Consider the following 20,880-nt stretch of genomic DNA (forward strand, 5'->3'; position numbering starts at 1 on the left):
CATTGCAACGAATGGAAGATTGAATAATCTATATTAATATCAGCAGAGGCGCCCGTAACTTGCGGAAAGGCAGCTGACAAAAGCGACACGCATCTTGTTCTCTGCGACATAACCAAGGTTAGGAGCTGCCTCGATACTATGCTCTTGAAGCTGTAATCCTGCATCAATTTCACAGTTCATCTGTACTTAGGAACGTGGCCTTGCTAGATTAATACAACGTTTGGGGGGTGTAATGAGCCCTCGAATTTCGCTTCAAGTCTTGTTCAATTCTCAATTCAGTGACCAGCCATCCCGACTATTGTAGATGTACCGTCCTCGATTAACTGTTTCCACTCCTATAAATCATCGTCGTCCTCGTCGCTGCCACTAAACCAGCCCTCCTGATAGGCATCCGCCAGATCTGCCAAACCATTGCCAAGGTCCTCCCTCTCATTGACCGGCACGAGACGGGCAGATTCTGTCCGTAAAGTTCTGATGCGTTGCACTATGGAGCTGTTGGTCGAAAGCGTAGTCTGTAGGCTGGCGTCGGAATTGCCTGCTAGCTGTGGGTAGATCTGAGGGTAGGCGTCCAGCAAGGGGAATCTAAGAGCTGAGTCGTACCTAGTTCACTGTCAGCATACATTGGTCAACTAAGCGCAAGTAAATAAATGTGACATACTTTCGTACGACCGAGTTCCCAATTATAGGGCGTTCCCCCGGAGCAAGATGGCCAGGGGCGTCCTCATCATCGTGCCCCAGAGGATCAAGATCTCGGTAAGACAAGATTTCACCAAAAACATGCTTGTGGGTATCGAGCCTAGCAACGTGCTGTCTGCTCCAAACTCTTCCTACTTGGAAGAAATCAACGTTGATGCGGCTATCTTCTGGTGAGTCTTTCGCGGGCGCTAAAGACATACGCATGCTCGCCAGGGGCTGGTTGCCGTTGATGTTTAGACTCTCGGCCAGCACATCTAGCGATCCTGCCTGTTCTGAAGACCCCTGTGTGAGACGTGAAGGCAGAGTGGCTGTCTCTATCGCGGCCGCCATAAGAGCAGATGTGTGCCAGGGCGAGCGGCGATCCATGGATACTGAAGTCGTCATGTCCTCTTCAGGCAGGGCCAGAGGGACGACTGTGGTAGATTGCGTACAGAGTTGTTCGATGCTGTGAGCAGTATTTACAAGGCGAAGCTGACGCTTGGCTCGAGAAATATCGAGTAAGGGGCTTTGCAGGCCCCACGTCCAAATCGTCGTCTTTGGAAAGTCATCCCTCAAAGACTCAAGGTATGAAGATGTGAAACCACCCCAGGCATCGTCAATGGTAGTAAGCACTTGTATCCCCTGCATTCGATCACATTCTTCTGCAAAGGGTCTGAAGTCCCGGTCTACAAGATCGTGTTCCCTGTCGAGCATGGAGAAGAGCTCCGTTCCCATGGAGAACCGCTCAAAGGGCATGGTGGTCGAGTTGAGCTCAAAGTCGTACAGCTGATTCAACGACTTTGGATGAAAATAGACTCGGGAGAAATCAGACCAGTATCGCACATTTGAAGTTGTCAGCTGTGCAGGTTCACTGCCTGCATCCAGACTCTGCTGGTATTCGCTGGGGTTAATAGGCGTCTGCTTGTGCACAACCGATTGACCTGACCTGGAGAGGAGTCAGCAACATATCAAGACTGCAAGCTTGTTCGCAACTCGGATACCTACCATAATGCCTCTGGAGCCGATTCGGATTCGGCCTCATAGAGTGCGTTGATCTTGCGTAACGAGCCAAAGCCGCCTTTGAGGTCGTATATGACAGTTCGTGGGAGAAAGGTTTCTGAGCCATCGGCACCTAAACCAGCGCGCCAGTGAACGTTGTGGTCGATAAGAGATTTCTCATCACTGGAGTATGTAAAGTAAGATTCCTGGTCTGGTTAGTTGCTGCACATCAAGCTTTGATGTTGAATAGTTGGATACCTGGGCATTCCAAAAGTGAGTGGCTGTATAATTGCTGAGCTGACCCAGCTGCAGGGTGACGATTTCTCGCATGACAGTCTTTTGATGGTCAAGGCTCTCTAGATTAAGTGAGAAAACAGATCTCTTGAATGACGACCAGAGTATCTTGATATCGTGGGTATGTGAACAATCTTGGTTTCATGATACAAACAAGACTGGTAAAGATACAACTAGTACACACAAATAATTACCCTAGACAGTGAGGGTTGGCACTTCTACAGCATACCCTAATAAGCTTATCTAATCACTTGGTTCATCGACCAGAAATTCAAGATTGGCTTTCTTTGTGAGAAAATGATGTTCCAAGTATTAATCCACTATGTAGTAATTTAATAGATGAAAACACCCTGAGGTCCTATTCTGTTGTCTGTTTTGTCTTGTCGGTCATTATCGGCGGTAGTGAGATAAATAGCGGGAGTGTATTATGTCATTGGCGCGCGGTAGCACTTACAAGCATCCATATATCCCTTTATTAGCATCACGAGGTGCCCGCAGCTCAAAATACATACACAGACCTGAAAGCATCATTGACTACCTCGCTCTTTATATAAGAAACATACTCTCATAAAATGGCTCAAAACACTACCGGTGCCACTGCCAGCGCTACTGGCGATGCAGACACAAACACTGGCTTCTGGAAGGAACTCGACTCATGGAAGACACCCGTCACCAAGGAGGTTGGTCCTACGGTGGAAGTCGGATCTAAAGCGCCGTGGTCTCAATATCTCCGTTTACCAGATGGAAGGCCTACACTAGTAGTGTTCCTCCGCCACTGTGGATGCCCTTGTAACTAATCCGACCTATCCATTTTACCAGGGTCTTGCTGCTAACCTTCTTCTCAAGTTGCTGAGAAAACCTTCAGATCTCTTACCGACCTCTCAGACAAGGTCCCAAATATCCACTGTATTGCTGTCTCCCACTCATCGGAAGAAGCCACAGACAATTGGCTGCCTCAAGTCGGTGGTACTTGGAACGTTGACATGGTGATCGACGAGCAGCGAGATCTGTATGCCAAATGGGGCCTGGGTATCTCATCGACATGGCATGCCGTGAACCCCTTCACAATGTGGAGCGTATTCAGCCTCGGCAAGAATGAGGGCATATGGAACAGACCAACAGAGAGCGGCTCACGATGGCAGACAAGCGGGGCGTTTGCTGTCGACCGCGATGGAACTATTCGTTGGGTGCAGGTGGCGAGAACAGCAGACGATATGCCTGATCTCAAGGCGGCCATGGCTGCACTTGGTTTTCCACCTCCAGAAAACAAACGCCGTTCTAGGCACGATCTTTAAGATATTTTTGTCATGTCTACCGGGAGGCACACATATATACGAGCTCGACGCAGCCATATAAACTCTCATATTGTTTCATCTAGTTCGTCAAAGAGACGTAAAGGACAGTGGCATGGCCTCCACCTTTTGTACTGTATCCTAGGTTAGGTATGATATGATCATAGAAATAAATGATTAGGTATTTATTCATGGGTATCTTGTAACTGTACATCGTCCAGGCGTTCCCAGCCGTGTCCTTGCTGGGCCTTTTGGATAGGTTGTCATATAGTTGTGAGTCGTACATAGCCAGCGCGCTTGTCTTTTGGGTAACAAAAAGACTGCCTCTCGTCCTCTAGAAGGACAGAATCATGCTCAACCGACCGACTTCAAAGCCACCTCTCTTCGATTCCATGACAGAGCACATACCGTCGGACAACCCGGTGTGCACGATTTTAGAGGCCACCAGCCCAACCAGACCAACACTGCTGACCATTTCTAATGCGAGCATGCCTTTCTGTTTAAGTGTTCCTCCTATATCCAGTAGGCCCAAGGGATCCTGATGGGTAGGCGTTGGTTCCTTTCGTTTCTTAGAACGAGCCTTTTTGTGAGTTTTGGGGACATGGACAAGGCTTGACTCTCGCGCAGCAGCATTTGAGATAGCCCTCTCTTCCATGAGGTGGTAGAGCCTCTCTGATTCGAGACTCTGGCGTAGGTTGTTTGCCCAGTTGTAGAGTTCCAATCGGTCCCAACTTGGAGTCCGTCTGAATGAGCTCAGTCTCAGCGCCCTTCCGGGAATAGATCGCGGTACCAAGGCCCCGCTCGATAGGGCGTTTTGCAGCAAGTTGTCGCCATGATCACGACGCCACTTGATGCATTTGATAGCTACGGAATGGCGTAGTCGAGCGCTGCCATCCAGGGAGAAAATGTTATCAACCAACCGGTTCAGATCGGTCGGAACAAGCGGCGCGATATAATCGGAGTTCATGAGGACACTGGCATCCATAGTGTCATGGTCTGGCCGGGATTCTGTAGAGACGGCGTACACGCACTCCGACTCTTTTGAGGCTCTGGGGCCTTCGAAGGAGAAGAAGTCGACTTCCTTGTTGACTAGATACTTGGCAACTTGTTGCTTTATATGCATAATCTTTTCCGGGTCGAGCTCATCGGCCCTTGCAAGAATAGGGATGACATTTGTCATGCGTTGAGCACGTTTGATATACTCTGCATCTTCTTGTCCAAGTCCTGAAAAACGTCAGTGAGGTCCATCCGATCGTGACGGATGAACTTACCACTATGGGGGATGAGGTAGAGCAAAGTGTCCACAACTGGCTCGCCGCCAGAGTTTACAAGAGTAAAGAGATCCGAGTCAGCCATGGGTTTGTTCATGAGGGATGACAAATGCGACTCGACGTAATGAAGATCACGCCAGGGTCCCTGTGATGTTATTAGCATGCGATAACGGCAATTTGTTGCGAAGGTGACGTACAGAGGTGCCATGTTGGTGGCCCGGGCTTTCGACGAAACATACGTTTCTATCTAGGACATCGCCAGTAGCCGAAAGTCGTTTCCGTGTTGTTACAGTGAGTTCTGAATCAGATCGCCACCATGGTTGCGGACGAGAACTGGCGTATGTCTCGGTAGCATGGACTGCGTTGCGATCCTCTATTGGGTCCATATGTACGATATGCTCGCAACATTCAGCCAAGGTTTTGATAAGTGAAGTTTTTCCAATACCTGTGTAAAATTAGGAATTTTGGTCGCATCTATTTTTGCAAATCGTCACTTACCACTTTGTCCAGCTACCATGATTTTCAGTTTGCCTAGTGATTTACCCACCTCGGAAAAGGGGCGGCGTCGAGGAACCGTCAAGCTGGGCATGATAAATTGAGGTATCGTGTTTTGGTCGGTTTCGTCATTATACGCCAAGTCTGACACAGATAGAGATGCATGACCCTGTCCTAAATCACTTTGAGCATCTATAGAGGGCCCTGCGAGAGAGAAACCTTGCGAAGACATGCTAATGACGGACCCGGAATGCGAGAGCCCAATCAAAGATGGAGTGCCTGGCTGAGATAGCAAATGGAAGGGGTCTTGTCCAACGGACAGATCCTCCGACTCGTCCGATTCAGAAGCAGGGGACGCAGGCTTGTTGGCGATACGTGGAGGCGAGCGTCGCTGACGCGGGGTTGATGGGCAGCGCGAGTTACGACTACACTTGCGCCGGTCGCTTTGTTGGCGAAACCGCGGGCGGGAACGATCTCGACGAGTGTCGAGGTCTGCCTCGGTGGTAATGAAGCACGTAGTAGGGACTGTTGTAGAACCGCGTACCAAACTATCTGGCCGGTCCGGAGCCCGGGTGTTGAGAGGATGGTTCGTAGGCAAGACAGGTCTCATTGTTGTGTTTGGAAGGACCTCAGCGGCGTGTTTATACGAAAAAGAATGCAGAGGCGAGTTGTTCTGTTAGGTGCATGTCACGGCGCCTTGTAGTGGAAGAAGAGTGAGGAGGTACGAGCATTCGAGAGTGCAACTCTAAGCAACAAGGGGAATGACGAGATGAGACGGGAAGCGAATATTCGAGGCTTAACGTGATTAAAAGTAGCGTAGCACGTAAAGTCGCGGGATGTTTGTACAAACTCAACGAAGATAGATTTCGACAGACAAAAGTGATGGAAGTGATAAAAGGAAGAAAGACAAATTAAGTGAGCAGCATGTATCTATGATACCTACCTAAGTCCTCAACAACACTGGTATACTAATACTCGCCTCAGACAAACCACCCCGGTACTACCTAACCTACCCCTTCTATTCATGGGCCTGCTCCCTGAGAACCTAGCAGGGAGCTCCTAATTTACAGCCCGGCACGTAGATAGATACCTTATCTAGTAGGTGGGGGTGCCTAGAACCCCCATAGCCAGGTGCTGGTGCACCTGATATGACGACGCTAGCTGTGACCCGTGACACGCTATGGCCAATTGACACCCGCTAGTTACCCTTTCACGTTGAGCGCACTGTTATCGCTGGTCAGAAGCTGGTCCGTTTCTGTCGATCCCCTCCTTCTCAACACATTGTGACTGGACCATTCATTCCCCTCTATTGGGCGGCAACAAGAACCATACAGAGGAAGGAAACATTCCATTCATTTATCGGCTTTGGAACAATTACTCGACCCATCTCCGACCTGAAGCTGCCTACGACACTGAAAAGCGACGACATCCGACAAGGGCGACATTTCAAGACCAGGGAGCAGTTTCGTTTTTTCTTTCTGACTCAGTCACCACCAATACATCGACAATCAAAGAAACTCCCACTTTTTGTCCTCTTGAATCTTTCTCGATTACAACCTCGCCAGATCCAGATCCAGATCCAGATCCGAAACCAAATCTTTGAGTCCTCGCACCCTGCATCGGCGACACGCCATCCTCATTCGATTCTCTACACCTGTCGTCTCAGTCTCGGATAGATCTAACAAACGTCCACCTACATATCCACCATGGACGGAAAACGGCACCCCAGCTCGTTCCAGCAGCTCGAGAAGCTGGGAGAGGGAACTTATGCCACCGTCTTCAAGGGCCGAAACAGGCAAACTGGCGAGCTTGTTGCGCTCAAGGAAATACATCTCGACTCTGAAGAAGGCACCCCGTCGACCGCCATTCGAGAAATCTCCCTGATGAAGGAACTCAAGCACGAGAACATTGTCGGGCTACATGATGTTATCCATACCGAGAACAAGCTCATGCTCGTCTTCGAGTACATGGATGGCGATCTGAAGAGGTACATGGATACAAATGGCGAGCGCGGTGCTCTCAAACCAACTACCATCAAGTCATTCATGTACCAGCTCCTCAAGGGTATCGACTTTTGCCACCAGAACCGCGTTCTCCACCGTGATCTCAAGCCCCAGAATCTGCTGATCAACAACAAGGGTATCCTGAAGCTTGGAGATTTTGGTCTTGCCCGCGCATTTGGTATTCCTGTCAACACATTCTCGAACGAAGTCGTGACTCTCTGGTATCGCGCCCCCGATGTCCTACTCGGCAGTCGTACATACAACACCAGCATCGATATCTGGTCAGCGGGCTGCATCATGGCTGAGATGTTTACGGGACGGCCATTATTCCCCGGAACCACCAACGAAGACCAGATCGTTCGCATCTTCCGTATCATGGGAACGCCGACAGAGCGTACCTGGCCCGGCATTACCCAATTCCCCGAGTATAAGCCAACCTTCCACATGTATGCTACTCAGGATCTCCGAAATATCCTCCAGACGATCGATCCAACCGGCATAGACCTGCTGCAAAGGATGCTTCAGCTTCGACCAGAATTGAGGATCAGTGCCCATGATGCCCTTCAGCACGCTTGGTTCAACGACCTGCTGGTGCACCCTCAGCAGCAGAACCTCCAATCACAGGCCCGCGCATACCCTCAAGCAGTTCCAAGCCAAGCCTTCGATACGTACTAAGTGCTATACGACTGGTGTTGGCATGCCCTAGCCCACCGTCAAAGACATATATGCCAAACCTCTTTGGATTGGACTGTTTGTTTTTGTAATACAGTATCTTTAACGAAAAAGAAAAAAACATGGGAATATCGTGTGGCATTTTGCAAGCACAATGGAGTTTGTGGTCAATATGAGCTAGACGGGGAGCAGAAAGATATCAGATTTTTGGGGCAGCGGCATATCCGCTGTCATGGATTTTGTCATTTGTTGCTTTTATGTCGGCAACAACTGAGGCCATGGTAGTTAAAGGGGCTTGTCTTGTTGAACGGCCCACGTTCGTTCCCGAGCCTATCATTCTACATAAGCGAAATCCATGGTTTTTGCACTTTGGGCCCAAAGCTTTATTTCTTAGGACCATGTCTATTTACAAGACTCCCGTCAACAGGACTCCTGAACTTTGTCTCAAGAGGGTCCCTGGCCCATGTCTCTGCCAAGGCCGGTGCTTGACCCTGTTCCGCTGGAAACCCCAAACCTTCTCTCAGCTTTTCAACTTCGTCTCTCACTCTCTTTGCCACCGATATTCTTAATTCAGCAGCTTCTGGGCTGTTTCTGAGCAACTCCGGATCCCCTTTTGCGACGAGCTTGCGCCATGCAGCCCGTTGGTGGCCAAAGACTTGATCAACATCCGTTGGTTCGCCTATCACTATCCTCACTGTCTTTCCCACGCGTGGCGCCCATCTCGGCCATCCTCTGTCTTCGGCCATTATTTGTTGAGTACCATGAACGAACATGGGGATGAATTCGGGGGCAGGATCAGACTCTAGAATCAGCCGAGACACGCCCCATTTGAAGTAGCGCAACCCACTGTCTGGGCTCTGGTGACAACAAGCTTCAGGGAAGACGTGGACCCAAGCGTTACGGTAATCTCGGTATGCAGATGGCGCCGGGATCTGATCGACGCCGTTTGTTGAGAAGAGGAGTGGTTGGGGTACAGGAGGATGTTGTGTTGAAGGGGGAGCCGCAGATAACGGAGAGTCTGAAGCTGTTGACCACGACGCTGGTGATGGACCAGAAAGCAGTTTGATAGCTTGTGTCATAGTTGGCTGATATAAGCCGCCATATTGGGAATACCACAATCTGTGTGTGGGAAGGACTTGTCCCAGGCTGAAGAATGTGGATGTGAACCTATTGTTCCTCGTCAGCCAGTGTTCGGCCTTGAATATAACAATTTGCAACTTACTTAGTCTTGAAACATATATCGTGAGCGCCGAGGCCCCACCTCATATTGACTGCATCGAAGAAGTAACGTAGTGGTAGAATTGCCCCCCATATAAGAGGATCATCAAGTCTATTTAGAGATGACCATGGTTAGCCACCAAACTCATTATAATGGATAAAAGCCGTTTTGCTCTCACACTGCAACGTGATTACACACAGTGAGCAACCCACGCTCACGTCCCTCATTTCTCCGACGATCAAGAACACCCAATAGTCCGTCGAGTCCTGTGATTTCAAGGTTGTTGAACCCATTCATAAACCCTCTTGAGAGCCCGCCAACTGCGCCCATGACAGCCACAGAGGCTATGCGCCATGGCAGACTCGGCTGCGTAGGTGGCTCAGGCTCCGACATGATTCACACGACTGATAATATATATCAGAACATAACGTCGAAATATAGAGACAAAGCAAGATGAGCTATGGTGGAAGTATGACGAGCGGAAAGAAGCAAAATCCAAGTTTCAGAGCATTTCTTGATCTCGGAGAGAAGCGGCTCTGAGTAGACTAGACCCACCTGCAGCCGTTTCCTTGTAATCTGCTTGTCGATAAGAACTTACCCTACAGAAGCACATATTTCCTTGTAACTCATTCTGACTCCCAACTTTCTGCATCCTGACGTTGATTCAGCCCCAAACATCTTTGTATCGTGATTAGATATCTAATTTCGACAGACGCATTGCTCCTATCCGAATAGCTTGCGATTACAGTCATATATCTCGAAACATATCCTTACGAGCTTACTCTTCGAAGCTGCTCTCGACGTCACCGCAAAGCTTCTCGAGCTGTATATAAATCATGGTATCCGCACACAGTACGCCTTCAAGACACTACCACAATTCAATCAAGCAATCATGTTAACCCAAACCCAACAGGTAAACGCAATACCTCGCGACCGGTCTTCACGTCCCACGAGCGCGCCCTCGCAAAATCCCACTGGTCATCGTCATCCGCCCGTCTGCACCGCGACTCCTTCCTCCCATTCGGTTCCTGTGGCTTGTGTCTCAACATCGCCCGTGATCCTGTCTCATGCCGCCGGGGCGACATATTCTGTCGCGAATGCGCACTCTCAAACATTCTCACCCAGAAGAAAGATATCAAGCGCGCCCAAAAGGCCCGCGCTGTTACAGAGGAAGAAGCCGCCAAGCTGAAGGCGCATGAAGACGAACAGGAGCAAGCGCGTGCAATTCAGGACTTTGAGTTGACACAAGCTGGACTGGACCGGAAAAAGAAGAAGGGCAATACAACTGAGACGAACGACGAGAAGCCGAACACAAAGGTCGACGAACCCAATGCCCTTGCTTTAGTGCCAGCAACGAAACGCAAGTTTGCGCTTGATCAAGACGAATTGGATCGTATTGCGCAGGAGGACAAAATCAAAGCAAGAAAATCACTGAACGAAGAGAAGGTGAGATATTCAATCATGAAAATGTCCGTCTTCTGTGTTAACATTCTATTGTACAGGCTGCGAAACCGCATCTTCCATCATTCTGGACTCCGTCACTGACACCGGATGCCCAATCGAGCAATCTCCCACCAGTAACAAAGAAGGACAAAACAGTTCCGACGTGCCCAGCGTCTTCAGCTGGGAACCCACACCCAATTACAATGCAAAATCTCATAACAATCAACTTCACCGAAGAGGAAACGCCCAAGGGCAAGCAAAGAGCTTGCCCTTCATGCCTAAAGATGCTTACCAACGCCTCAAACCCCATGCTAGCCAAACAATGCGGCCATGTCCTGTGCCATAGCTGCGTCAAACAGTTCATGATCCCGCCTTCCAAGAAGGCATCTTCCGAGGACGACCCGCCCCTGACCTGTTACGTCTGCGATGTGCCTCTGACCTCAAAGTCACAGAAACAGGATGCTGCCTCGGGCTCTTCGATACCGCCGGGCCTTGTCGCTCTCCAGTCTGAAGGCACTGGCTTCTCTGCCCATGGGGGCAATACTGTAGAACGATCAAGCGTTGCTTTCCAATGCTAAGCTCCAACAGACTGCATATCTCGTTACTTCGCCTGCAATCTCCTTTGTCGTAGACGAGGCAATAATATTATAAACCACGCGCGAACGACAAACCTGTGAATGACACCCTTGGTGAGCATTGTCAGTCCATGACTGAAGAAGCTTTTCAGCAGCTCTCCCCGGAGTCCAGCGTATAATGCTTTCGCACCCTCGTTTTTGATAATGCGAATGATGACGCCATATATGGACTGGTTGAGGAAGTCAACGATTCTCCTCAGCACGTGCTTGGGCTTCACGCCTCCATCTTTTGGGACTCCCGACACTGCGTCTGCTGACTTGCCCGAACCACTCCCCACCTGGAGGCGTGTTTTGCCTGTTTGGAGCGGATATGTGATAGCGGTGGCACTGGCCTTGCTTGTGGCAGCAATAAAGAAAGCGATCCAAGCTATCGGTACGTCTTCTTCTTCGAGCGCTGGTATGATGCGTGCCGCGAGTCGGCGATTGACAAAGAATGTAATGCTTGGGTTGAGAGTAAGCATCAGAGTAGCCGAGTAACCAGACCAGAGGCCAACCAAGCAGCTCTCCTTTCGAATTTCAGAAAGGATTTCAAGAAATGATTGTTCACTCCCCAGCATCTGCTTTCTCGTCACCACGTTGGAAATGGGAGTGGTGAATGCTCGGGCACAACCGCCCGCGACAGCCCCAACGAGAAGCTCCTCAACGATGGTGGATTTTCGATGCCGAGGACGCAAGTAATTGTAGAAACCAAAGAATAGAAAACTGTCCACGACCGATTTGGCCACGTCCGTTCCCAACCCACTGTAAAGAGCCTTGAGTCCACCTTCATTTGCAGGGATTCCGCGCAAGGCTGATATAACACCATCGTAATCTTCTGTAGAACCACCGCTTTTTCGTTGCGCCTTCAGTCGGGTGGTGACCAGATCCAATGGATATAAAGATGCAGTTGATATGGCTGTGCCCACGGAGCCAGATATGGCGTGTCCGAGGGCACTGAGAGCCTGTTGAGATGACATTGTAACTTGGAGAAGAATACTTCGCTCAAAGTCGCCGGAAAGTGCAGTCGCTATGAAATCATGACAGAAGGTGCATGATATGGGAGATGAGTTGTGAACAAAAAAAAGGTGACGGCCTGAAGTCGAAGTTATGAGCGACGCGCGCTACCAAATTTACGACGTCATAACCAAACCTCGGCGCGGGCCCCACCAATCCCGTCGCATGTGACCCATGTCCCGAGGCATGTAATATATAACGAAATGATAGCGGAAGTATATCGTTCTTCGAGGCTGTTGTGTTTAATGTTCTGTTCTGTCGAGAGGACAGAATTGTTACTGTTCCATCGAGATTGAACCCTTTGTGACAAGGGATGTAAAAGGGCTTTCATCTTTCACCTTTGAGAGTCCGTTCTGCAAAGGCGTCTATGCTCTGCTTGAAACCGAGGGTTGTCTTTGAGGTGTAAATGAAGCTGTCGTCCATCCCGTGTTGCCTGAAACTGCAACTCCGAGGTCTACTTCGCCTGGTGCATCCTCAGCAGCCGGCTGCAATCCGTGATGGCCTTCTGGTAGCTTCTGTGCCCCGAAACCAGTAACTGAGAAGATATTTGTCCTCCCACTATTGGTAGCCATCTGAAGTTGTTCATGTAGTCTTGCAAGCTGATATTGTCGTTTTATAGGGGCGAAAGTGGGCTGTGGTATCAAAGGTTGTGGTCTCCACTGTGATAGTGCACCCATCACGGCGGCCGTTTCTTCGTCCGAATCGACAGGCCCATTATTCGCTTCGTCTTCATCCTCTATTGGCGCGTTGGCGTCAAGTGCTGCCTCTGCAGGTGAAAATGATTGTCAGCCGGGTACTATAACACAAGATAAGACAAGGCGAAGACTTACTCTGCTGCTTTGCTTGGTTCTTTTTCTGGTAAGCAGCAAGAAGCATATCATATGGCAGAGATCTTCCAGCAACTGCACGTTTGGCACCCATACTATGGCTCTTGCATGTCAATGATCTTGCGCATGGCTGCCCGTTAGCGAGCAGAACACCGCATTGACGTTCCACATCCACAGGTCCTGATCATGTTAGAATAGCTCCCCTCAGGGTATAGCTCCAGAGTGTCTCACCCTTTGGTTTAGGGACCTTGGCCTTGGGCTCGTCCTTCTTTTTCTTGTTCTTTGGCCCCTTGTCCGGGTCCCCATCGGCCTTTCGCTTCTTTCCTTTTCTGTCGTCTTCTGGCTTCTTCCCAGCAGCCTTTTTGGCGGTCTTGCTCCCGGTGGGCTTCTTCTCGGCGGAGATACCGTCATCGTCACTGTCATCATCGCCTCGTTCTATGCCGTTTTCTTCGTCTTCTTTCCGCTGCTCTTCTTGTCTTGCCGCTTCCTTTGCCCTTTCTCTAGCCTCACGGGCTTCCTTTTTTCTTTGCGCCTTCTCTTTCTTCAATCGCAGACATTGTGCAATATGTGCTTTGGCAGCAGTCTTCAGTACGCTCTTCTTGCAATGCTTACATTGTTGGAGATCGGGGCTGTCTTCGAGTGGTCGTCCAGTTGCAAACGTTTCGCGGGAAGTTTCGTCTAGTTCGTTTACTACAGGGCCTGGCGAAGGCGCACCTACGGGAGAAGTGCCATTCTTCTTCTTGTCTTTGCATAATTAGTCACGTTGATGTCGTAGTCGAGAAGTAGTATAGGGACATACCGCCTTCTATAACACTGCCATCCCTCCAATTTCCAGGCTTGCTGTGTTTTGGCGCAGGCTTCTTCAGCTTTATTTTACCATTCTTGTTCTTGGATGCGACTTTGATCGTGCCATCATCACCTGCAGTGTACGGTTAGTCCTACTCAGTCGCGCAATCGTAAAGTCGCGTTTACCTTTTCGAGCGTCTGACCCCATGTGAGCAGATTGCGCAGTTACGCTCGGTCGTAATTGCAGGAGAGGCGTGGTGTTTGTACCGAGTATGGTTTCTAACTTTGAGCGATGATCGTGAATGGTTCGGTTGCGCGAGGGATGGTCGTCGTGACAAGGCTATATGTTATGGTGGAGTTGGAAGTGTAGCTAGGTGCCTTGCGATTACGGCTGCCAGTGATGCACATACACGTGCCTGAGTGGCTAAAAGTCGGCCCACGCCTACACTGTTTGTTTGGGTATCAATCAGTGCCCCACCAGTAATTTCTGGGGTAGCAGGTAGTCTGTAGTACTATCAATCTGGTACTATGAGCCCACCAGCTGTTCGTTTTGTGACTTGAGTTTTTCTTCTTCTTTTTATTTAGATAGAGAAGCAGGAGAAGTATGCTATTATTGCAATACAGAGCTTGTATCTTGAATCTTGATATAAGGTTTGGCTGTTGTTGAGCCCCGTGGCTTGATTGACTTGACTTAGCACTGTTATCTTCATACTGTTGCACTTCTAGGGTATCACTGTTAGACTCCTATCTCTTGTGAGTAATACTTTGGTATTGATGCAGCCTTTTCTGAAACCTAAATGCCTTGGTCAAATGTTGAAATGCGTTAGTTGCAAGGTATACTGTATATATATACAATTACCATGTAATACCATGTAATACCATGATGAACGAGGGTTACAATATGGATGTCATTGGCCTAACGCAATGTAAATGTGATCTTAGACATACTGACCAATAAACTCCCATGCGAATACGATATAGGAAAGGGGGTGGTATCATATCCGTTAGACATTAACAAAAAAAGGTGACCGCCTAAAAACAAGGTCTAAATTCTATGGCCCTCGAGTCATTGTAAACCAAGCACTCCGATATACATCTTCCCATCTCGCATCGAAAGACAGAGTCCAAACGATGCTTATGCAAATGCAGCCCCCCAAACAGTCGATTAACACCGAACATGATGCAGTCATACTGACTATGGTATTTTTCTGGCTTCTCTTATTGCCATGTTGTGTGCCTTTGTAGATATATCATCGCACATTGAGTTCAGTTGCCTCCTCCTTTACCAGTAAGGAGTCTCGGTATGCCTTCATAGATTCCATCATAGATTTGGCATGTAGAATACCCATATCACTCCATATACATTCCATCACCGCCAATGCCCAGTCCCAGTATGTGTCTGGCACGCCAGGGGCACATGCAGCCACCTGAAGATGGAACAGAACAACAGGAAGTCCAGCAGAACCTGAGCCTGCGCCTCCTATCCTCTCAACTGGCATGGCAGATTTGTCGGTAAGAAGAGGATGTCGCCAATGCGTCGGAGTGCTCACAAGCGTATCCCGGGCGAGCCCTCTTACAATCTCATATCGCCGTCCATACTCCGCCAGTGACATCAAAGGTGCGCTGGATTTGGGGTATTTCTTGATGAACTCAATGATGTGTTGATTCAGAAGAGTGCGTGCCCACCGGTAATGTCCCCACATGCGTGCAACGAACATGTCATAATAGACATGATATACGCCCTCAAACACCACAGACGATGGTAGATGTTTGGCCTTCTCTGTACGAAATCGCCATGTAGGTCCTAGCCTATGTTCCCATTCTAGGAAAGATTCATCGAGGGCGAATAATTGCTTCAGAGCGGCAGCCGTATCCATTTGGCCATCAGAAAAAGGGTGGGCCTTGATATAGGTGGCTACTTTGATAAAATGACCAACTAATGGGCCGAGATCAGTAGCTGGATGATCAGCAGGTTCGAGGAGGGTTTTGGCAAACGAAACCCACTCGTAAAGAGGGTCCGGTAATGGTGTTGCTGAGATGTAGGCAGCTATGAACTGTGCGGGTTTGTAAGTCAACGTATAATTGTAGGGGGGATGCCACGGCATACAAGAGAGTAGGTCATTTGTATCATAGCGCGAACACCGAGAAAGGCTGCTGCCGGCATAGGTAACCATCTCCGTAATAGAGCAACGCCGCCCATAACGTGCGCATGTACATGAGCAATGCCTTGATTTGCTCCCTTGACGAGCTATAGACAGATGTTAGTATTCGGGTTACCAGCATTGCACGCATGAAGGGGCAAGTTGAAATCGTGCTGACCGTCGAGGAATCTTGAACAGCATCGGGGGTAAGGGCACACACCTCGAACATGGCAAGCATGACGACGGAGCGCATTGTAACCTCAAAGTCCGGCATGCTCGAGGTCTGTATGAGACGACCAGTTTGGCGTAGGGCTAATCCATATTTTTGACGGGCCACCGTCATCATGCTGCTATCGCCCTTGAGATTCGAAAGACTGGCAAGGCCGACGGCAGCCATTATATCCTGCACAGCAGGGTCCCACAGCCATTCAGTATTTGTCAAGTCGCCAGGATGTCTCGGCTCATCGGGGTGACCAATGAGGTAGCGGTTAACATAGAATTGAATACCTTGGTCCTCGATACTCGTATCGATAGGTGTCGGGAGTCGCGGTGGTTGGGTGAAGACAGGCCGCGTTGTGATGACAGCTGAGGATTTGGATATAATAGAGGAGGAAGAAGAAGAAGAAGATGGAGATGAAGGGGTCGGGGGCAATGTTTGGTGGTTCAGCGTGGAATCAGGAGACGTGGGCCAGCCGGCTGTGAATGAGGGGGCCGAATGAGTGTGTAGCGACGCAGAGGAGGAAGATGAATGGGTGGAAGCATTGGACGCATATGATGAAGCGAGAGAGCTGGATGAAGTTTGTGTCGACAGTCCTTCAGAAGCGGAATCGCCGACACCCCATTGCGCATGTGCCTTTTGTATCACTTTGCTACTCTCATCGCGAAACATGAGAGACAGCTGGTCACGATAACCTGGACACCTTTTCCCAACCCGAATGCATTGTGAACATTCTGGTTTTATCTTGTCACACTTGAAAGCCAACACGGGTTAGTCATGAACGAATGGATTGGAGATACCATTGTAGAAAGGTGGGATAGAAATGCCTGGATGCGGCTCACAACATCTTACCTTGATGCGTCGGACCCGACAGTTTTGACAGCCCTGCGAGGCTTTGCCACAGTAGACCATGGCCGTTGAGAACTTGCGTCACAGTGGCGTCCTGCCGAAAGGTGAATTCCAGTAACTGTCAACAAACCTGGAGGAGTGTATCTGACAAGGCGAGGACGGGATCTGCGGAGCTGATGATACTTCGGATTCCCCGATCCCAACACCCAGTTATGTAGGAACCCCAATGAGTGAGATGATAGTTGCAGGTTGTATAACAAGCAGCCAACTGCTGTGATGTTGCCAGCCTATTGGGGGCAGAAGTAGATTGATAAAGAGGTCAGCTCAACTGAGCATCACAAAGTCAGATGTACAGTTGTGTTGTAGATGAAGGATAATGAGAGGATAAGTGAGGTCAGGTAGCAAGATTAGGAAACAAATCCCATCAACGAGCACTACACACTGAATGAATCGCGTCTGGATCAGCCTCACCTCGCCTCGCCTTGTCTTGTAATGCCACAGTCTGTGCCTGTGTCTGCTGTCTCAGCCACTCATTTAAACTTGAACTCAACGAATTCAGTCGTGGCCTTGAAACTGCTGGCTTGTCGCGGCGTGTATGGCCTCGAAACGAAAAGAGCCCGGCAGCTTGGATTGAGCAAGTATCGCCCTGCCCTAAAGGGTCGTTCAGCTGATGTTCGTTAAACTGGGTCAAACGGGCGACAGATATGAGACAAGCCCGTTGTGTTTCCGATACGTAGTAGATGGGGGAAGGTAAGGTAAAAATGTAAGGGAAGGTGGTAGGGGTGGCCCAGAGAGGGAAGGGGAGGAAGAAGAAGAAAGTCGCGGGGTAGGTACTACCTGCCTAGCTAAGAGAATGGGATGAAGGATATTCAACAGAGGTACCAGTACCACCTACCTACCTTCCTACTCGGCAGATATGAGGTTGGTCGAAATGCAGCAGGACCGAGTCAAACAAGGTACAACCAGGGGCCTGTCTGTCTGTCTGTGTGTATGTATCTGTATGTAGGTAGTAGATACTGGTAATTGAATGAGCCGAAAAGGGATTGGCCAAATCAAAAATGGGTTCTCATCATCATCCCACGTAGAGAGAAGGGGCGCCAGGGTCAGAGTCAGGGCCAAGCAGGAGCAGTTATCGTCCAGTGTCCAAGTCTAAAGCCAGAGACGTGACGATATCTCCCGTCGGACTTTTTATTTTTGAGTTGTCGTGGCGCGGCCGTCGAGAGATTACCTTCTTCTTCCTTGTCGGCACGCTGAAAGATTAAAGATTGAGCAGAATAAGTAAGGGTAGGAATTCCAAAAGTATGTTTGGTCCAGACGGAAACGGAAGCAGAAGCCGTAAACTGATAGTCCGTCCCATTACGCTACAGATACTCAGACGAAGACAGGTAGGCCCAGCCCAAGTAGTGGACCCAGCCCTGCAAAGGGTAAAGCCAACCATTAATTACAGTGTCTCCTTCTAGGTGCCTAAATTAGACTGCCACTCCACTACTGGAAAACCTTAGGTTGTTCTGTTGTCACAGTGCCTGCCGATCTTATGCCGCTCTTCAACTTTCGCTCTGATGAATTGTATGTCGTTATAGTACCAACCAGGTACCTATTATAACTAGGTAGTACTAACATACATGGTAGGTAAGATTTGGTGTTGTTGGTGTGACATGTGTGGAGATTAATTAATAATATCCACGGCATTGTCGAAAATATGGGATGTCCGGACATCGATCACATCTCATCTCAGGGGGGATCTTCAGCTAGCATTGTGGTTCAATGCAACGGACGCACGTTCGCAACCCGCGGCACAGCTGGAAGCCTGCACGGATCTCGAAGGTGGCATGGCTGCAAGGCGATGGAGGCAACCTCTGGCCTGTTGCATATGGACTGGAGTCGCTAGACAACAGTGCATACGCACACAGAGATAGGTACGTAATGCAATGATATGTTCCATTCTCGGTTACCCTATCAGCAGCTATCACAACCCAACTCACAAGGATAAATTTCAAAATATAGTTTGGCATAGCGGTTGATCAAAGTCATGAGAGGACCATAGACAGACTGACAGAGCAAAGAAAAAGAAAAAGAAAAAGAAAAAGAAAAGGGGGGCAGATAACGGTCTCCTTGTCCTAAATATTCTTCAGTGGGTTAGCAGCGGTATGTGCCTACAACAGGTGGGTAGCAAGCTTTTAGACTCTGACGAGTGCTGGCTACTAACTTATGTACATACTAAGGTGCCAATGCATTGTCTGAGGTATCGTGCCATTTATTTGCTTACCTGGGTACTAGGTAGATAGCAGGTGGTTATCGAGACTGCTGGTCTCTGACTATGCTGCAATTGGTACAGCAATCAATACCATGTACCGGGTTAGTAGTGATTACGCTGCAGGTACTATGTACTATGTAAAGTTGCAATTTGCAGCAGACTACATGATTATCAGGAGATGCGACCACTACCGAAGTTGACAGAGGCCAAGTATCAGTGCTCAATTCAAGACCAATAACAGGCCTTGGTTTTACAGACCCTCGTGCTTTAATTTGCTAGGTCGTATTAAAATTACTAATAGGGCTTTGTTCTTAGGCGGGTTTGCGTTTTTAAAGATATATATCCAGCCTCGGCAAGTCTGTTCATCGCTTGAGCAGAGTTGAGAGAATTGTATGTATTTCATAAACTCGAGAGACATCGAATCTTTAGTCACATGTGCATCTTGGCCAAAAACCGGCACTCGGCCGAGTCGCTGTTAGCCACAAATACAGGGCTGCATTGTCTCAAACAGCCCAAGGACGACTGTTTTCTTATGTCCGTCGTATCTCAGCGAGCTGCCTAATTTGTAAAGACTCGAACGATGGCGACCAGACGGGCGGGTTCCATATAGATCCATACGAACATGGATCCGATCAGGAACCCATCTCCAGTCTAAGTATTAGTAGTAACCCACATGTATGGATATGCTACGCTCACTTGTGTAAACAGCCCCTCTAGGTCGAGGACGAGTAGCTGCTCTGGGAGAATATTCCAAGTTTTGTGACACGTTGTCTAAACTCGTTTAATAGTGCCGGAATTCGGAATTGAAACGTTTCCTGCTGTGAAGTGAAGCCCGGAGACGACCAAATCCACTTGATGGAGACTAATTAAGGACGCAGAATGCCAAGCCGGGCTATAATCAAGCGTCGTTAAAAAAATATCATGTGTTTACTTGGCGTGAGGGTAGGCTAGAATACATTTCTGTATTGCTTCATTTCCCAACTCTTTACAATGTTCGCATGTTGACGCTCTATCTAGAAGAAGCTTGTTCAGCTTTCCCCGCTTTCTTCCATTCCACCCACGACTCGATGATCCCCTTGAAAAATGACGTAGTAGACTACCTAGTACCTAGCAGGTAGCTTGATCTTAGCACAGATATTCTACTTGGTCCAAGATGGGAGTCATGACTTGATAACACAGAGAAAAGAAGAACTATAACACGTTGCAGACAGTTCCTTCCTCTGTGGATTGCCCATGTGCCGCTGGTTTCCTCTTGACACTTCATACATTAGTAGCCTTTACAATTGATCCTCATAAGCTAGAGTCAAGTTCGTCGTCCCTGGTCTATCGAGGGGGCTGCGTCACGTCATACCCTCTTCTTCGTCAGGCTTTACATCATCTGTCCAACCCCACTCATGCTTGGAATAAGCCGAGCACATGTGGGAAGTTGACCGGGGATACGGCTCCCAGCCTCAAAGCATGCTATCTACTCGCTACTGTGGCCTACAGGGAGCTCTAGTACGATGCACTATACTACGCCTGGGTTACTGTCATGCCGTGCCCTGCCAGGCTTGGCCCATTGATCGACCGCGGCGTCATAACTTGAAGCAGCCACATACGGAAGATGGACAATTGTCTTTGTCCCTGGACTGTATTTCAGGTTTGACCGAGCTGGAGGACAGTATCCAAGGTGCCACGCTGTGCGCTGTGCCACGCTCGGGAGGTTAGTCTCGACATGTAGACTACTGGGCACGTAAAGTCTGTCATCAATCAACAGCAAATGGTGGACAGAGGATTTCTATTCATAGTACTCATGATGTATCTTGCTCGGCCTCT

The 20,880-nt window shown here is 49.0% G+C and overlaps 10 protein-coding genes across 10 annotated transcripts, besides 1 other annotated feature; 4 read left to right on the forward strand and 6 right to left on the reverse strand.

The window, feature by feature from the left end:
* Positions 1-335: 335 nt before the first annotated feature.
* FPSE_09303 (uncharacterized protein) lies at positions 336-2,004 on the reverse strand (the record flags this gene model as incomplete). Its single annotated transcript, XM_009262420.1, has 4 exons — positions 336-600; positions 659-1,621; positions 1,681-1,880; positions 1,933-2,004. The coding sequence occupies 4 exons, from the start codon at positions 2,002-2,004 to the stop codon at positions 336-338; spliced, it is 1,500 nt and encodes a 499-aa protein (XP_009260695.1).
* A 536-nt stretch (positions 2,005-2,540) lies between these two features.
* Positions 2,541-3,263, forward strand: FPSE_09304 (uncharacterized protein; the record flags this gene model as incomplete). Its single annotated transcript, XM_009262421.1, has 2 exons — positions 2,541-2,757; positions 2,815-3,263. 2 exons carry the CDS (start codon positions 2,541-2,543, stop codon positions 3,261-3,263), a joined length of 666 nt encoding a protein of 221 aa, XP_009260696.1.
* Positions 3,264-3,594: 331 nt separating this feature from the next.
* Positions 3,595-5,636, reverse strand: FPSE_09305 (uncharacterized protein; the record flags this gene model as incomplete). The annotated part of the gene is made up of 4 exons (XM_009262422.1): positions 3,595-4,484; positions 4,532-4,676; positions 4,729-4,976; positions 5,030-5,636. 4 exons carry the CDS (start codon positions 5,634-5,636, stop codon positions 3,595-3,597), a joined length of 1,890 nt encoding a protein of 629 aa, XP_009260697.1.
* A 1,096-nt stretch (positions 5,637-6,732) lies between these two features.
* Positions 6,733-7,704, forward strand: FPSE_09306 (uncharacterized protein; the record flags this gene model as incomplete). The annotated part of the gene is made up of 1 exon (XM_009262423.1): positions 6,733-7,704. One exon carries the CDS (start codon positions 6,733-6,735, stop codon positions 7,702-7,704), a length of 972 nt encoding a protein of 323 aa, XP_009260698.1.
* Positions 7,705-8,084: 380 nt separating this feature from the next.
* Positions 8,085-9,313, reverse strand: FPSE_09307 (uncharacterized protein; the record flags this gene model as incomplete). The annotated part of the gene is made up of 3 exons (XM_009262424.1): positions 8,085-8,868; positions 8,924-9,031; positions 9,099-9,313. 3 exons carry the CDS (start codon positions 9,311-9,313, stop codon positions 8,085-8,087), a joined length of 1,107 nt encoding a protein of 368 aa, XP_009260699.1.
* Positions 9,314-9,756: 443 nt separating this feature from the next.
* FPSE_09308 (uncharacterized protein) lies at positions 9,757-10,941 on the forward strand (the record flags this gene model as incomplete). The annotated part of the gene is made up of 3 exons (XM_009262425.1): positions 9,757-9,772; positions 9,834-10,366; positions 10,423-10,941. The coding sequence occupies 3 exons, from the start codon at positions 9,757-9,759 to the stop codon at positions 10,939-10,941; spliced, it is 1,068 nt and encodes a 355-aa protein (XP_009260700.1).
* Positions 10,942-10,964: 23 nt separating this feature from the next.
* On the reverse strand, positions 10,965-11,954 carry FPSE_09309 (uncharacterized protein; the record flags this gene model as incomplete). The annotated part of the gene is made up of 1 exon (XM_009262426.1): positions 10,965-11,954. The coding sequence occupies one exon, from the start codon at positions 11,952-11,954 to the stop codon at positions 10,965-10,967; it is 990 nt and encodes a 329-aa protein (XP_009260701.1).
* Positions 11,955-12,356: 402 nt separating this feature from the next.
* FPSE_09310 (uncharacterized protein) lies at positions 12,357-13,812 on the reverse strand (the record flags this gene model as incomplete). Its single annotated transcript, XM_009262427.1, has 5 exons — positions 12,357-12,757; positions 12,822-12,998; positions 13,050-13,562; positions 13,618-13,737; positions 13,791-13,812. The coding sequence occupies 5 exons, from the start codon at positions 13,810-13,812 to the stop codon at positions 12,357-12,359; spliced, it is 1,233 nt and encodes a 410-aa protein (XP_009260702.1).
* Positions 13,813-14,854: 1,042 nt separating this feature from the next.
* Positions 14,855-16,634, reverse strand: FPSE_09311 (uncharacterized protein; the record flags this gene model as incomplete). Its single annotated transcript, XM_009262428.1, has 3 exons — positions 14,855-15,658; positions 15,712-15,852; positions 15,924-16,634. The coding sequence occupies 3 exons, from the start codon at positions 16,632-16,634 to the stop codon at positions 14,855-14,857; spliced, it is 1,656 nt and encodes a 551-aa protein (XP_009260703.1).
* Positions 16,350-16,384: a microsatellite.
* Positions 16,635-17,742: 1,108 nt separating the features above from the next.
* On the forward strand, positions 17,743-19,265 carry FPSE_09312 (uncharacterized protein; the record flags this gene model as incomplete). Its single annotated transcript, XM_009262429.1, has 8 exons — positions 17,743-17,799; positions 18,187-18,196; positions 18,314-18,377; positions 18,423-18,440; positions 18,611-18,727; positions 18,944-18,956; positions 19,089-19,166; positions 19,209-19,265. 8 exons carry the CDS (start codon positions 17,743-17,745, stop codon positions 19,263-19,265), a joined length of 414 nt encoding a protein of 137 aa, XP_009260704.1.
* Positions 19,266-20,880: the final 1,615 nt, after the last annotated feature.

The sequence above is a fragment of the Fusarium pseudograminearum genome, chromosome 3, assembly GCF_000303195.2.
Source record: "Fusarium pseudograminearum CS3096 chromosome 3, whole genome shotgun sequence".
NCBI lineage: Eukaryota > Fungi > Ascomycota > Sordariomycetes > Hypocreales > Nectriaceae > Fusarium > Fusarium pseudograminearum.